At 48.0% G+C, this 13,568-nt stretch overlaps 1 protein-coding gene across 2 annotated transcripts; it reads right to left on the bottom strand.

Annotated features, from left to right (window-relative positions):
* Positions 1 to 1,377: 1,377 nt before the first annotated feature.
* Positions 1,378 to 13,156, bottom strand: LOC114797944 (eukaryotic translation initiation factor 4B-like). 2 transcript variants are annotated; one of them, XM_028993261.1, is made up of 13 exons: positions 13,134 to 13,156; positions 12,180 to 12,320; positions 11,829 to 12,034; positions 11,132 to 11,248; positions 10,591 to 10,645; positions 10,368 to 10,508; positions 10,159 to 10,284; positions 9,888 to 10,079; positions 9,568 to 9,808; positions 8,896 to 8,981; positions 8,570 to 8,819; positions 6,471 to 6,514; positions 1,378 to 2,170 (listed from the first exon to the last, which is right to left on the bottom strand). In XM_028993261.1, exons 1-13 carry the CDS (start codon positions 13,144 to 13,146, stop codon positions 2,151 to 2,153), a joined length of 1,632 nt encoding a protein of 543 aa, XP_028849094.1. In that variant the 5' UTR covers positions 13,147 to 13,156; the 3' UTR covers positions 1,378 to 2,150. The 2 variants fall into 2 exon arrangements, with proteins under 2 accessions (XP_028849094.1, XP_028849095.1); XM_028993262.1 differs by lacking the exon at positions 6,471 to 6,514.
* Positions 13,157 to 13,568: the final 412 nt, after the last annotated feature.

Raw genomic sequence — 13,568 nt, 5'->3', positions numbered from 1 at the left:
ATCACGCGAGAGAACCAGCGGGTTCATTTTGTATTTTCTGTAAAAACCCCGACACGACTTCCTGTCTGTGCCAAACCTTGTGGATGGTGTTGATGACGCCATTTCTGCGAATGCCCTTCAACTTCTATAGGCCGCTCTCCTGTCATTAGCATTTAAAGCTACATACGCCAAAACGGCACGTCCTGGGACTGGCTAAAAACTTCAGATACAGTACGAAAGTTAAGTGATTGTCATTGTGAAACACTGCAGCACAGCACACGGTGACAACGAAATGTGTCCTCTGCATTTAACCATCACCCTTGGTGAGCAGTGGGCACCATGACAGGCGCCCAGGGAGCAGCGCGTGGGGGCGGTACTTTGCTAAGCGGCACCTTGGCTGATCAGGGTTCAAACTCGCAACCTTCTGATTATGGACTTATATATAAATGCAATTCAGAAATGCAGTATTTCTATTATGAAATCAAATTACTGTTTTTTTCCCCATGTTCTCATTGCTTTGTTCCCTGTTTCTGATAACATGTCGTATTTTACAGCACAATTTGACTGTTTCTATCAGGCTGGTTGGATCTTAAAGTTTAAGGGAGCTCAACAGCCTTGTTTTCTTAGCATTTCTGAGACTTAAGGAAAGGATCTGCTGAAATGTCTTGGTGAAAAGGAGCTCGAGGGATTTGGCTCCCTCAGGATATCCTCCCGATCCTGGCCCATCTTGGAAAAATATCTCCAACGATGGGATCCAGTTATGCAGAGTTGCCAAATTGAGAAGTGGATTCATGGTCAAAAACGACCTCCGACACCATCCAGCGCGGCTCAGTCGTATTCTAAATGTCTGCTGCCCACGGCCGGAGGAGGTCTGGGCGTGAGATGCAATCAAGCCAGATCTTGAGGGCACTTTTACCACAACAGGAAATGGAATCTGCTGGGCTTCTGTAAACAGGGCGTGAAAGCGCTCCTTGCTCAGCGGGGTGATGAACAGTCTCTAGACAGCGAGTCAGGACGGTGAAAATAAAGCCTCGTAATCCGGGTCACGTGACGTCTTCTCAACTCTCCATGAGAGTTACCTGTGGACCGGAGAGGAGGAACTAACTACCCACACACACACAGGCCCTTTTTTGGTTGGCGTGTAATTATTTCTGGTGCACCGTTCCATTGTGGGTCCTGCAGAAGCTAGAGAGGAGCTTGCCCTGCGGTCATCGAGATGTAAACTGAAGTGGTTGCTGCAGGAAGTGGAGGAAATCAATGCCCCCAAGTTCGGTTCCACCCTGGCCTGCAGCGTATCGCGGGGCCACAAAGGGCGGAACTCAGAAGCAGGTTATTAATAGTCCCGAGTTGTTCGAACGGCGCACGGGGACAGAAGGACAAACCACACGAGACTCGGGCTGCTGTTTAAAATGGACTCTTCAGGAGCAAAATGAACAAGAAGCCAGTCAGGGGTTCGGGAGCCGAGGTCCCCAGGGGCACCAGTCCTGGTCCAGATGAAGGTGGAGGAGTCGAGGGGACGAGAAGGTGCACATCACCTTCGGTCCGCGTAAATTAAAACCGGCGGAGGCGTGACAATGCGAGGAACGGGATCTCGGCCCCGCAGACTACAAAAGCCCTTAAAACTAATGACAGACATTCCCAGGACGCTGGGTACGTTGTCACGGGAACGAAGCGTATTCAGCGCATGCAGCAGAGCTAAAGGTTTATACGAGCGCCGCTGGCTGCTACAGACGCCCGGATTAAACACTCCAACACACACACACACACTTCTTCAACCAACTAATATTCACACACGCGTTCAACCAACTAATATTCACACACGCGTTCAACCAGCTAATATTCACACACACGGGAATCGTCTCACTCAAAGTTCCGGAATCCAAAACTGCACTTTAAAAGGAAACGAGACAGCGAGTATTAATCAGAGCAACGTCACTCGTCGGTGACGGGCCACCGGCCACCAGCGGTCCCAGCAGTCAGGTTTAAAATGAGTCCTGATGGGCGCGGTTGGGGTCTGAAGGATGAGGTTGTTTTTTTTTTTTTTTCTTCTTCTTCAGTGCTGTGGCTCAATTTCGGTCAGATTTGATGGGTCCCGGCCGTGTCCCCCTCGTCCATCCGTACCCGCGTCGCCACCATCGCCCGCGTCGCCGTCCATCAGCAGGGCTGCGTATTTACTGGCAGAGCTGAATTTCTGCCGAAAACAGGGAACAAAAGAGACGGGTGATGCAGACGAGCCATGCTTTAAACATAGTGGTCATTTCAAATAGAAAAATGGCTAAAATATAAAAATTCTGTTCAGAACAGAAGCCCACTAACTAACTATAAACCCTTCTCATGGAAAACATGGAACAGTGACATTTGAAGTCTGCCCATTTTGCAATCGAAATATCCTGAATATACTTGACAGTATAATTTTCCTAAATTCATATTTATGTGTAATCTTCTTACATTTTTATAAATGCACTATGGTTGGTCTGTGTAGACACTGTCTTTAGTGTATACTGTTGTAGTGACAATAAGTCTCTCTTATGATGCGGAATCATGGCTGTGACCGTGTCCCCTGAAGCAGAACTGGTACCACGTCAGGTAGGTAAACGGGACAAGTAAACTCTGATGGGCAAAAGAGCAACTAAAATGTCAATACCATCCATTTATCTATTCATACGTTGTCCACTTACATATCTTACATTTTCTTAAAGGTCCCCTATTATGATGTTTTTCGGCTTTTATTTCGGTCTTGTTGGTCCCCTAATTCTGTATCTGATGTCTCTTTCCAAAATTCAGTCTTGGTGCAGAATTACAGCCCCTTTGATCCAGTCCCACAGTGAGATTTCCCAGGACCCACAGTCTCACAGTCTGTAGCTTTAAATGCTAATGAGGAGGAGAGAGGTGGGATGAGGAGGAGAGCGGCCTATAGAAGTTGATCATCAACACCATTTTTGGCACAGACAGGTAGTGGTGTGTGCATTTTTCCAGAATAAAACTAATAAAACTTCAGAGTCTCGCGATGCTTCAGACGTTTGGAGGCCATGACGGTCGGTGGAGATCATGTTTCAGGGGCGGGGTGGGAAATTCCCTGGGCGGAAAAAGCATGAGAAACGGGAGGGGACCTTTCCCGTTATCACGTCATAAGTGGACAAATTCCAGATCCGACCGTCTGAGCTGCCGCTCTCTGAACAGTGAAGCAGAACGACCAAAACACTCTTTACACCGACCGCCATTTCTAGCCACTGCGGGACCACAGACAGGCTGGGGAACTCGTATTAATGTTAAAAAATCTCTGTGTCACATTTTCACGTCAGGGGACCTATGAAAAGTAGGTTCCCGTCTTTGTACACTCATCCAGAGATGAACAGCAATGACAGTTATATATAATATCTTATTCTGAAGCAACATACACGGCTACTGTATGGGGAGAATGACTGCTGGAGCAGCACCTGGGAGTCACATGATTACTAGAAATCGATTTTATCAAGTAAACTTGTGCGATCATGTCCGAGGTAGGTGGGATCCTGGCCATCCCACGCCATCTGCTCAGCTCGTGAGGAAATTGCTTCCTGGGCGTGGACTACACGTCATGCAGAAATGTTTAAAAAAATTCAATCTTGAGGAGCTGTCATATCCGACACCTATGAGACTCGGAGGGACATGGGTGGGGGTCCTGCTGCTGGGACACAGGAGGTCTCTTTGGCTCTGGTGCAGGTCTGAGATCACGCTCTCGTCTGCAGTCCTTTCTATGAACAATGGACAACCGAGTCAAACAGCACAGGCTGGACACACACACACACACACACACAGACAGACAGACACACACACACACACACACACACACACACATTCACTCACTAAAGCAGGCTGGTGTGCACACACCCACAAACACTCCCACGGCAAGTGCTGCCCACCGCGCATCACACGCCAAAGCCAGCAAAACTCCGCTGATGAGACCAGGTTTCATGATGATTTCATGATGACCAAGTTATTGGTCACTTTGTTTTAACTTTCAGACAAGTAAATATAGTATTAGTAACCCACTGACCAGCCGTACAATAGTATTTCTTGAAAAATAATACCACATAATGCTGTTATGCATTAAGAGAAATTACAATACAGACTTTAAAGAAGTCAGAGATTCTTACTGGTCGCTTCAAACATCTACAGATATCAGAAAATACAATAACATGAGTACGTTTTAGTTTGGTTTAGTTCAGTAAGAATTCTTTTTAAAAAAAGAATTTCCACGACTTTTCAAATTCTTTACGGAAAATTTTCTTGATCATACGTGAACATTGGTTTTCTTCCTCCAAGTTCACGCAGCCCGAGTCGGGGCAAAATGTCCTCCATCATGTCCTGGCGTAGATCAGCTGTAATTTACATGTTAAAAAGAGACACTAGGATAATAAAGTTCTGGAATATGGAGGCAACACACCCAGTACAACGTGATGCGGTTCACTACGTACACTGTAAAATACCTCGTTGTACAAATTCGTTACAAATTCACGTGTCAATGACTTTTCCATAACTTTATATGTTTATGTTGTGTTCCAAAACTGTTCAGGACCTGGTTTCCAGGTTTTTAATGACAGTCGGAAGCCTGTAAACAGCTTATCTGTTAACAGATCATTTGCTGTGATTCATTTGAAATATTTAACAAGTTAAATGAACGCAGCGTGTTTTGTGTACGCTCCAGTCGCAGGTGCGTTTCGCACCAACACTAGAGGGCGGGTGTGTCTGCCGCACAGGGAGTGGCAACCAATCGCTTTTATGATTGATTATTTAACATTCTGTTATCAATTGGCAGGCCTAGTTTTGGATTTCGTGTAATGTTCTGCCGAGCTGCAGTGAAGCCTTGTGTCCAAAAAAACTAAAAAAATCACTGTGGAGAGGTGAGGACAGAGGAAAAGAGGACAAGAAAGGACACAAGAACATTTACAAGCATTTGATGACGTCATGACGGGTGTCGATGGAGTGCAGAACATGTGACTTAATGCAGAACCACTAACATGATAATCATCATTGCGTTGAATCGTGAGCCCAGTGAAGGTCCGCACCGCTAGTCATTAGAAGCTGGCATCTACGAAGGAGATGTGGAGGATCACCGTGAAGCTGGCAGGAATTCAAAATGGTAAAAAAAAAAAAAAAGAACACCGCATTCTAAAAACGACTGACGTAATAAGGGAATTCTGGGGGGGTTGAAATCCAAAAAAGTCTTTTGTGGAATAAAAAAAAAACAAAAAAAAAAAAAAGTCCAAACATGTCTGTCTGTCCCCGGTAAAATGCCGGACGTGCAGTCTTACTCAGATGGAAGGGTGCTGCTCTCCCCACCCGTGCTCAATGGACGAGGGACCTCATGTCCTGTCTAAGCCTCGAAAAGATACGCTACTCGATTAATGATGCCAACAAACAATTTCATACGGTGTGGAGGCCGTTCCTGGAGTATTTTACAAGCCTCCAGTCTCAGAATCTGACTATTAGTGTTCTAGAAACGATATTGTAGTCTAGTTCATTTCAATTAATCGATCTGGCATGAGGATGAGGTTAATATTATGTGGAAAGGTTTTTGGGTTTAGGATTGCACACGTTATTATCATTATTGTTCTTCTAATATGACTAAATTGCCATTTTTCCTATAATACTCTACTGCAACTCTTACAGAATGGATTTACTTGTGGGATCTTTTTATATTGTGTGCATTGTATTTTTTTACTTTCTTTTTTGTTGTTGTCGTCCTTCTTTTGCTTAAAGTCAATAAAAATCTTTGAGAAAAAATAAAATGTTCCCAAGACTGGTCCAGCGCGTTTTGACGCTGTCAGCAGATGAAGCCCCACAAGGACCGACATTTCAGCAGAAGGGGGAGACATGGCTAATGGGGTTAGCAGGCCAAGAAAAACACAAGCGTCTAGGACAGAGGACTCCCCTCTGTCTACAGCGGACGCCGTCCAACGCTGCGAATGTGAAAACCTCGGGCGTGGCGCGACGAGCGCTGCAGTGGCCTCTGGGAAACGGGCGGAGTGTCAGCGGGTGCCGGCGACGGGCTGACCTGTCTGCCTCCTGACGGCGGTCGCGGCTGGACGCGTCCCCACTGCCCCTCCCGCGCAGGGCGCCACCTTGTTCTCGTCCGGCACTGAGCTGCCGACTGAAACACGTTTAAAACCCTGTTTTATTCTTTTCTTTTTTAAAACCCAGATGCGTAAATTCAGTGGTTAACAAAACCGACTCCCCCAAAACCCGCCGTCTTTTCAATGGTCTAAAACAAGACCTGCGGCAAAGTCCGAACCTGCAGAAGCCATTAACAGCAGGTAGGTTCTCCATGGTGCACCGTTACGGTGCCTAGTTACCAAAACACAGCTAGAGAAATGATGAGCACAACTTTCTCTCCCTTTCCGGCCCACCACTCAATCACGCCCAGCGGACAGACAAGAGGACCAGCTGGACGATCACTTGACACGGGGACGTGAGGCTGTCAGAGGCGTCTCTCAATTGAAATAACTCACCTTTACCTCTCTGAGGCATTTTTGCATCAGCAGGAACTGCGGAGCTGCACAAAAAAAAAGCAAACAGAGACGCGTTACAGTCTACAGAACAGTGGGGTCCACAGAGGGGACATTCTACAGAACAGTGGGGTCCACAGAGGGGACATTCTACAGAACAGTGGGGTCCACAGAGGGGACATTCTACATAGCAGTGGGGTCCACAGGGGGGACATTCTACATAGCAGTGGGGTCCACAGGGTGGACATTCTACAGAGAGGTGGGGTCCACTCTACAGTTTCTTAAAACTAGTTTGTTTTAATGTGTCTTAATATGAAAAGAACAAGAACACATCAATTTACCTGCGTTACAAATTCTATTAAGTAGTAGTAATAATAATAATAATAATCGTAAATTTCCTATCAGGGCCAACACTCGGCAGGTTTCACAACGCGTTTTTAAAGGGTTTGTAGGTTTCAATCAGAGTGCAGCGCGCAACGCGGTGCTGGACTGAAAATACGGAATAAATCTGAGTATCTGACTCGTAACGTCAACACCATGCATGTTGTTTTAGGATAGCAGAAAATATTACTAATGTATTTGCTTACCAATAAAAATGGTACACAGTTCACCACACCCCGATTTGTTCTTAAACCTCGACCACGAAGGTCTGCAGGCCAGCTCACTTCGGGCGTCCCAGAAACGAGGTTTAGGCTTTGAAGAGATCGCGCTTTTTCAGTCGTGGCTCCTAAACGTTGGAACGAGCTGCCAGTAAATCTCACGTTTTAAAAACCCAGCTATTTACTGGTCATTGATCAAGCAAGGTTGGTTTAATGGGATTTTTTTTTTTTTTTTTGCTGCTTTTAAGTCTTTGAATTTTGTCATTGCTTTTTTTTATGTTTTATGAGTGTACGGCACTTTGGCCTAATTTCTGTATGCTTTAAATGTGATTTATAAATAAATTGGATTGGATTTTTGCAAAAGAAAATCTCCTCACCGAAATTTATACCTGAAATATCAAGGGGTGGCTGACATTTACATTTTACAGCATTTATCAGACGCCCTTATACAGAGCGACTTACAATCAGAAGTTACAGGGACAGTCCCCCCCCTGGAGACACTCAGGGTTAAGTGCCCTGCTCAGGGACACAATGGTTGTAAGTGGGGTTTGAACCTGCGTCTTCTGGTTCATAGGCGAGTGTGTTACCCACTAGGCTACTACCACCCTTGGAACAATACAGAACATTTCATACTGTTTTTACCGTATGGGCAGTATGTGGGGACAGTACCCCACACACTAGGGGACCTCAGTGGCACCTTGGCAGTTCGGGATTCAAACCCACAACCGATTACGAGTCACTTACTTACATGCCAGGCCACCACTGCCCCCTCCTGGCTGGGCTTCGGTGGATTGTGTTCTCTACACACTCCAACAGCCCTACAACGGGAGGTAGTAGCCTAGTGGGTAACACACTCGCCTGTGAACCAGAAGACCCGGGTTCAAATCCCACTTACTACCATCGTGTCCCTGAGCAAGACACTTAACCCTAAATTGCTACAGGGGGGGACTGTCCCTGTACCTACAGTGGTGGGGGGAGTGGTGGCCTAGCGGCCCCGTAATCAGAAGGTTGCCACTGAGGTGCCACTGAGAAAAGCACCGTCCCCACACACTGCTCCCCGGACGCCTGTCATGGCTGCCCACTGCTCACTCAGGGTGATGGTTAAATGCAGAGGACAAATTTCACTGTGTGCATCGTGTGCTGTGCTGCTGTGTATCACATGTGACAATCACTTCACTTTCACTTTATAGGGACGTCTGGTAAATGCTGTAAATGTACAATGGATGTAGTGTGGGATAAGGTGCTGCTGGGAGAAATGTGGCTGTCTAGACGGCGGCTGAATAAAATCCTCTCTTTTCTGACTTTACGGGCCGCCGTGCACAGGGACGGCTTTGTGGACATTTCAGTCACTCCCAGAAGGACGGCGCAATGTGAGATCGGGGGGTCACTGCAGCTACCCCCTCAGGGTCAATTAGACGGAAAGGTGATAGACTGAACGCGAGGAAGAGAAATTCTTTTGATGTCATTTGATGTAAAAGGGTTGAAATGCCTGTGAACTCTGACCTGCTGAGTTTGGGGGGTACGCTGCTGCTCGGCGAGACGGTAGGTCGGGCTTCACTGTCGCTCGAACCTACGTTCATGGCGCTCCTCTTGGCCCAGGCGTTCTCCTTGGGAGGCGGAGCCGGCACGACTTTAAGTGGAAGCCCCTGCTGTTTGGAGGGTGGGGCGTGGCTTCCTGGTGAAGGCGGCTCGTCTTCGTGGCTGGAGAAGACCTCGTTCTCAACAGAGCGCTCACTCTCACGACGCCTAGACACTAGAAAAGAAAGAAATATATTTCGGAGGACAGCCGGGCGTGGCATCTGTACCCATGCTGGGCTGATCACTCTCACCTCTGCCTGACGTGCTACACGTCTGTGAAGACTCACTTCCTGTCCTTGACCGTTCTGTTTGGTCTTCGCTACGCCAGCTGGGATGCCTGGAGATATTTATGACAAATTATTAACTATTCAAACCACAGAGTGACTCGTTTCAACGAAATACAGTACAGGCCAAAAGTCTGGACACTTTCTCTTTTTCTGTTTTCTTTCTTTTCATGACCATTTACGTTGGTAGATTCTCACTGAAGGCATCAAAACTATGAATGAACACATGTGGAGTTCTGTACTTAACGAAAAAAGGTGAAATAAGTGAAAACATGTTTTATATTCTAGTTTCTTTGCTCTGATTACTGCTTTACACACTCTTGGCATTCTCTCGATGAGCTTCAAGAGGTCGTCACCTGAAATGCTTCTCCAACAGTCTTGAAGGAGTTCCCAGAGGTGTTTAGCACTTGTTGGTCCAGCTCACCCCAAACCATCTGGATTGGGTTCAGGTCCGGTGACTGTGGAGGCCAGGTCTCCACTTTTTGTTAAGTACATAACTCCACATGTGTTCATTCATAGTTTTGATGCCTTCAGTGAGAATCTTCCAACGTAAATGGTCATGAAGATAAAGAAAACAGGTCGAATGAGAAGGTGTCCAGACTTTTGGCCTGTACTGTATATTGTGTTGCTTGGTTCCACCTCTCGCGGGGTTTGCGCTCCGGACCCCTGCCTTTGTCGTCCTCCAGCTGGCGCTGCAGCCTCTCCTGCTCCTTCTTCAGCCGCTCCTCCACCTCGCGCTCCTTGGCAGCCGTGTCCACTGGCTTGGCCCCGCCGAAGATCGAGGCCGCTCTGCCGGACTGGGAGAGGGCGGAGCTGTTCTGCTCGCCCTCTTTGGGGACGCTGCGAGGCTTCAGATTAAGTTTGGGCCTCTGGGTGGGGCCTGGGCAGGAAGTGACATCAGGAGTCAGAGAGCGGAGGACATTGAGCTTTTGGAAACCGATCGTGTCCCCGGTATTCACCTCTGTCTTCGCTACGCTCCTCCCGCCTTTCATATCGGTCGTCGCGGTCTGCATAACGATCACGATCACCGTAGCGATCGCCATAGCGATCCCCGCCGCCTCCTCCACTCCTGTAATCATCCCGTCTGTCATCGTAGTCCCGCCGGAAACCGCTGCCAAATGGCCGCCGCCCCCCACCGCGAGAATCAAAACCTGCAAACACAGAAACGCGTCACCACTCGAAAAGTACCCAGAGCGCAGGTCATTTAAGGTCAAATACTTTCAGAATTACCTCTGTCATAGTCTCTACGCTCCCGGTCGTCATAGCGATCTCTATACCTGTCTCTTCCGCCATCGTAGCGGTCATCTCGCCGGGGTCCGTCTCGAAAACGGTCAGAATCATATCGATCTCGGGATCCTGGAGGGTGTCGGTGACACGCTGCGTTACCGTCAGTAACGCACGTTCGCCGCATCTCGGAGACAGGAACTGGGTCGACTTACGCTCTCCAAAGCCGTCCTCCCTGTGTGGCGCATCATACGCATCGGAGGTGGGCCGCGCCCGCCAGTCCGAGTCCGTCTTGTCTGGACCGCCGTCGCTGCCTCTGTTGCGGTCACGCCCTGACATGGAACGGTCATCTCTCTCTGCACAAGGGGACGCGGTGACGCACAAATACAGCACACACACACACACACACACACACACACACAGCACACGCCCCTTTACCTTTATCTCCAGACTGGTCCGCAATGTCAACTCTGATCCTTCGGTTGCCAAGGTTCTGAGAAGTGATCAAAAAAAAAAAAAAACTCTGAACGACCACGCCCACAACAAAAATGTTCCTGAGACAGGAGATGCATGAACGAACGTAATCCACCCGAGATGCAGTTTTCTTTCTCTGATACACAGCTACACATGCAAGACTTTTTTTTAGAATGCAAATTTGTTGTTATAAAATGCTATTTTAGTTGCAGTTGGATAGTAAATGGAAAATATTTATATAAATTAACATTTTAATTGATAAAATCCTGTATCGTTATAGTAGTTATAGTCCAGGCCTTTTTTTTTTTTTCCCCTTTTTGAGTCCCGATCCGCCAAGGTGCCGCTGAGGTGCCACTGAGCAAAGCACCGTCCCCACACACTGCTCCCTGGGCGCCTGTCATGGCTGCTCACTGCTCACCAAGGGTGATGGTTAAATACAGAGGACACGTTTCACTGTGTGCAGCGGGTGCTGTGCTGCTGTGTATCACAATGACCTACAACACACCTCTTCGTTGAGACTGAGGGCGCGCAGCAGGGACTCCACGTCATCAAACTCCGCATAGCCAAAACCTTTCAGCCGCTCCGGGTTATTGGGCTCTCTGGGCAGGCGAACGGCACTGATCTGAAAAAATTATACATACACTGTACACACGTGAAGTCACTGTCGATGACAATAAAGATATTCTATTCTAGTCTATTGTTAAATGCTGGACATTATCTCAAAATGCAGGACCAAATGCAGTGCAGTGCAATGCAAAGCGGGACACTTGGTCTCTCTAGCTCTAAGTCTACCGTTTTATGTAAAGTTCCTACCGTACGCTTCAAACTCGCAAGATCACATTATGTAGATCTATTATTGCGGCCCGGCGTTATGACTAGCTGATAACATACAAACTATAGATCCCATAATGCAATGCTCGCCTTGGTGACAAACTGAGCTCCCTACGCACCGAGTTCGCACGCCGTTTTGGTGACTTTGAAGGTTTCACAACCCATTTGTCGTCGACGTGGAAACTGCTCCTGTACAGATTCAGCTGCAGTGAAACGGCAACTGAAGCACTGCATTGTGGGATCTGTAGTTTATCACGCACCCTAATAATAGATCTTTATAAAGTGACCTCGCGGGATGCAGCCAGCGGGACGTGGGTTTGACAGGAGTCCTGTTCTGAACGCGTGATGTTATTTTTTTACTCGGCACTCACGCTGAGGCCATGGAAGAAGCTCTTGATGGAGTCCTCCGTGACGTCGTACGGGATGTTTCCCAGGAAGGCGGTGTACGGGGGGTTGTGGGGTAGACGGGAACGGTCGATGTTGGGCTCCCGAGCCGCTCTGGGTGCCGTGGGCAGGATGGAGCGGTCGATGCGTGGCGCGCGGTACACGTCATCTTCAGTGTGCCAGGAAGTGGAAACTATTGGAAAAAAAGAGAGCAAAGAGTAAAAAAAAAAAAAAGAGATTTATTCAGCATTACACAAAATTGTAATGATTCATTATAAATAAGTTATTCCATGCAATAATTCCAGCAAACATGGTTTAAGACAGAAGGAAATGCTTACCATCTCCTTCCAGGTCATCCGTCTCATCTGCCCAGCTGGTGGGCTTCACCGGGGCGTAGTTAGGAGGAGGGTTACCCCCACTGTCCTCTGCCAGGAAGTCGGTCAGAGTCAGGGTCTTCCCCTTCTTATTCTTCTTCTTACCTGCACGTGACACACACGGCAACGTGGAGCACGCGCTCCAAACAGGCGCGGCAGGGCAACGCAACTCGTGCACCTGACGGTTTTATGAAAATGGCCCTGCGGTGCACGAGAGTCGCATCTTATCAACTCTGCAAAACCGTCAGCACATTCAACGCAGACAAACCCAGGAAGTTCTGAGCGATGTCGTGCGTGGCCCAAAATGAGTATGCCAGCAGAGAACGACGGGTTGCCACTCCACAGGCTATTGTGGGAAATTCCACCCAGTCGCCAACGAATCAAAGGAATGGAATTAAAATGGACGTTTCTAATCGTCTCATTACTTTCACAGCCATGCATGTCCCTTCTGCAGTTGATTTATTTTCTTCAAGTTAGGTGACAGTCCCGTAACACGAAATGTTACTAAAAACAAAACTGCAATACCGATGACGCACGGTGGTTACAGCCCGCTGGCCAATCCGCAAGCAGCGTGGCCTCGGGAGGCGGGGCAACAGTGAAGCTGACCAATCGCCGCGCAGCACGCCCCGCGAACACCGCCACGCAGCGCGCTGGCTCTAGACTTGACGTCACAGCTCGAGTGGGGTCGCGGAGCCTCGGTCTGCCGCGCAAACACGAACCGAGGCGCCGCGTTTCCACGCGTCAACGTCGCTTTTAGGAAAAAGGCTCCTGGAGTTTTTTTTTTTTTTTGCGATGGCAAGTTTTAGCACAAGGCCGCCGAACCGTAACAGGCACCCAGTTTCCAATTCCCCCAAACCGGCCGCGTTTCTATCGCCGCATTTCCCACAGCGGGCCCCGCGCAGACGGCACGGTCCTCACCTGACGCCGCCATGATGGAGAGCGACTGCGTCAGGCTGGGCGGCCAGATCTCGCGAGAGGACCGAGATCTCGGGCCCGTGTTCCAGTCCAGTTGGAATGAGATTTGGCTTAATAAAAAGCCAACATAAATATTTGCTTGCATTTTAGCTTTCTGACTTTTATTCTTGCCTTCATCCAGAAGAAGGTACTGCAGCATCAGAGCCTGATCTGGTAGTATGAGGAACATGTTCATTTTCTAACAAGTTCGGCCTTATCAGGGCTCTTAGTTTTGTTAACTCATAATCTATAGAAATCGAACGAGAATTGCTGGTGTCTTCCTCCTGTAAGTCGCTTTGGATAAAAGCATCTGCAAAGTAAAGTAAAGTAACAGCTTTTACCCCCCAGGCTGTCCATCCCGTCTGGTAAATGCTGTAAATGTAAAATGTAAATACCATA

This window comes from Denticeps clupeoides, chromosome 10, assembly GCF_900700375.1.
Source record: "Denticeps clupeoides chromosome 10, fDenClu1.1, whole genome shotgun sequence".
Lineage (NCBI taxonomy): Eukaryota > Metazoa > Chordata > Actinopteri > Clupeiformes > Denticipitidae > Denticeps > Denticeps clupeoides.
This window is presented reverse-complemented; position numbering and strand designations above follow the sequence as displayed.

Coding starts and splice junctions, on each gene's coding strand:
- LOC114797944 (XM_028993261.1), bottom strand. Junction 12,035..12,179: donor GGATGACCTGGAAGGAGATG/GTAAGCATTTCC, acceptor TTTTTCCAATAG/TTTCCACTTCCTGGCACACT. Junction 8,982..9,567: donor GAGCGCAAACCCCGCGAGAG/GTGGAACCAAGC, acceptor AAATATCTCCAG/GCATCCCAGCTGGCGTAGCG.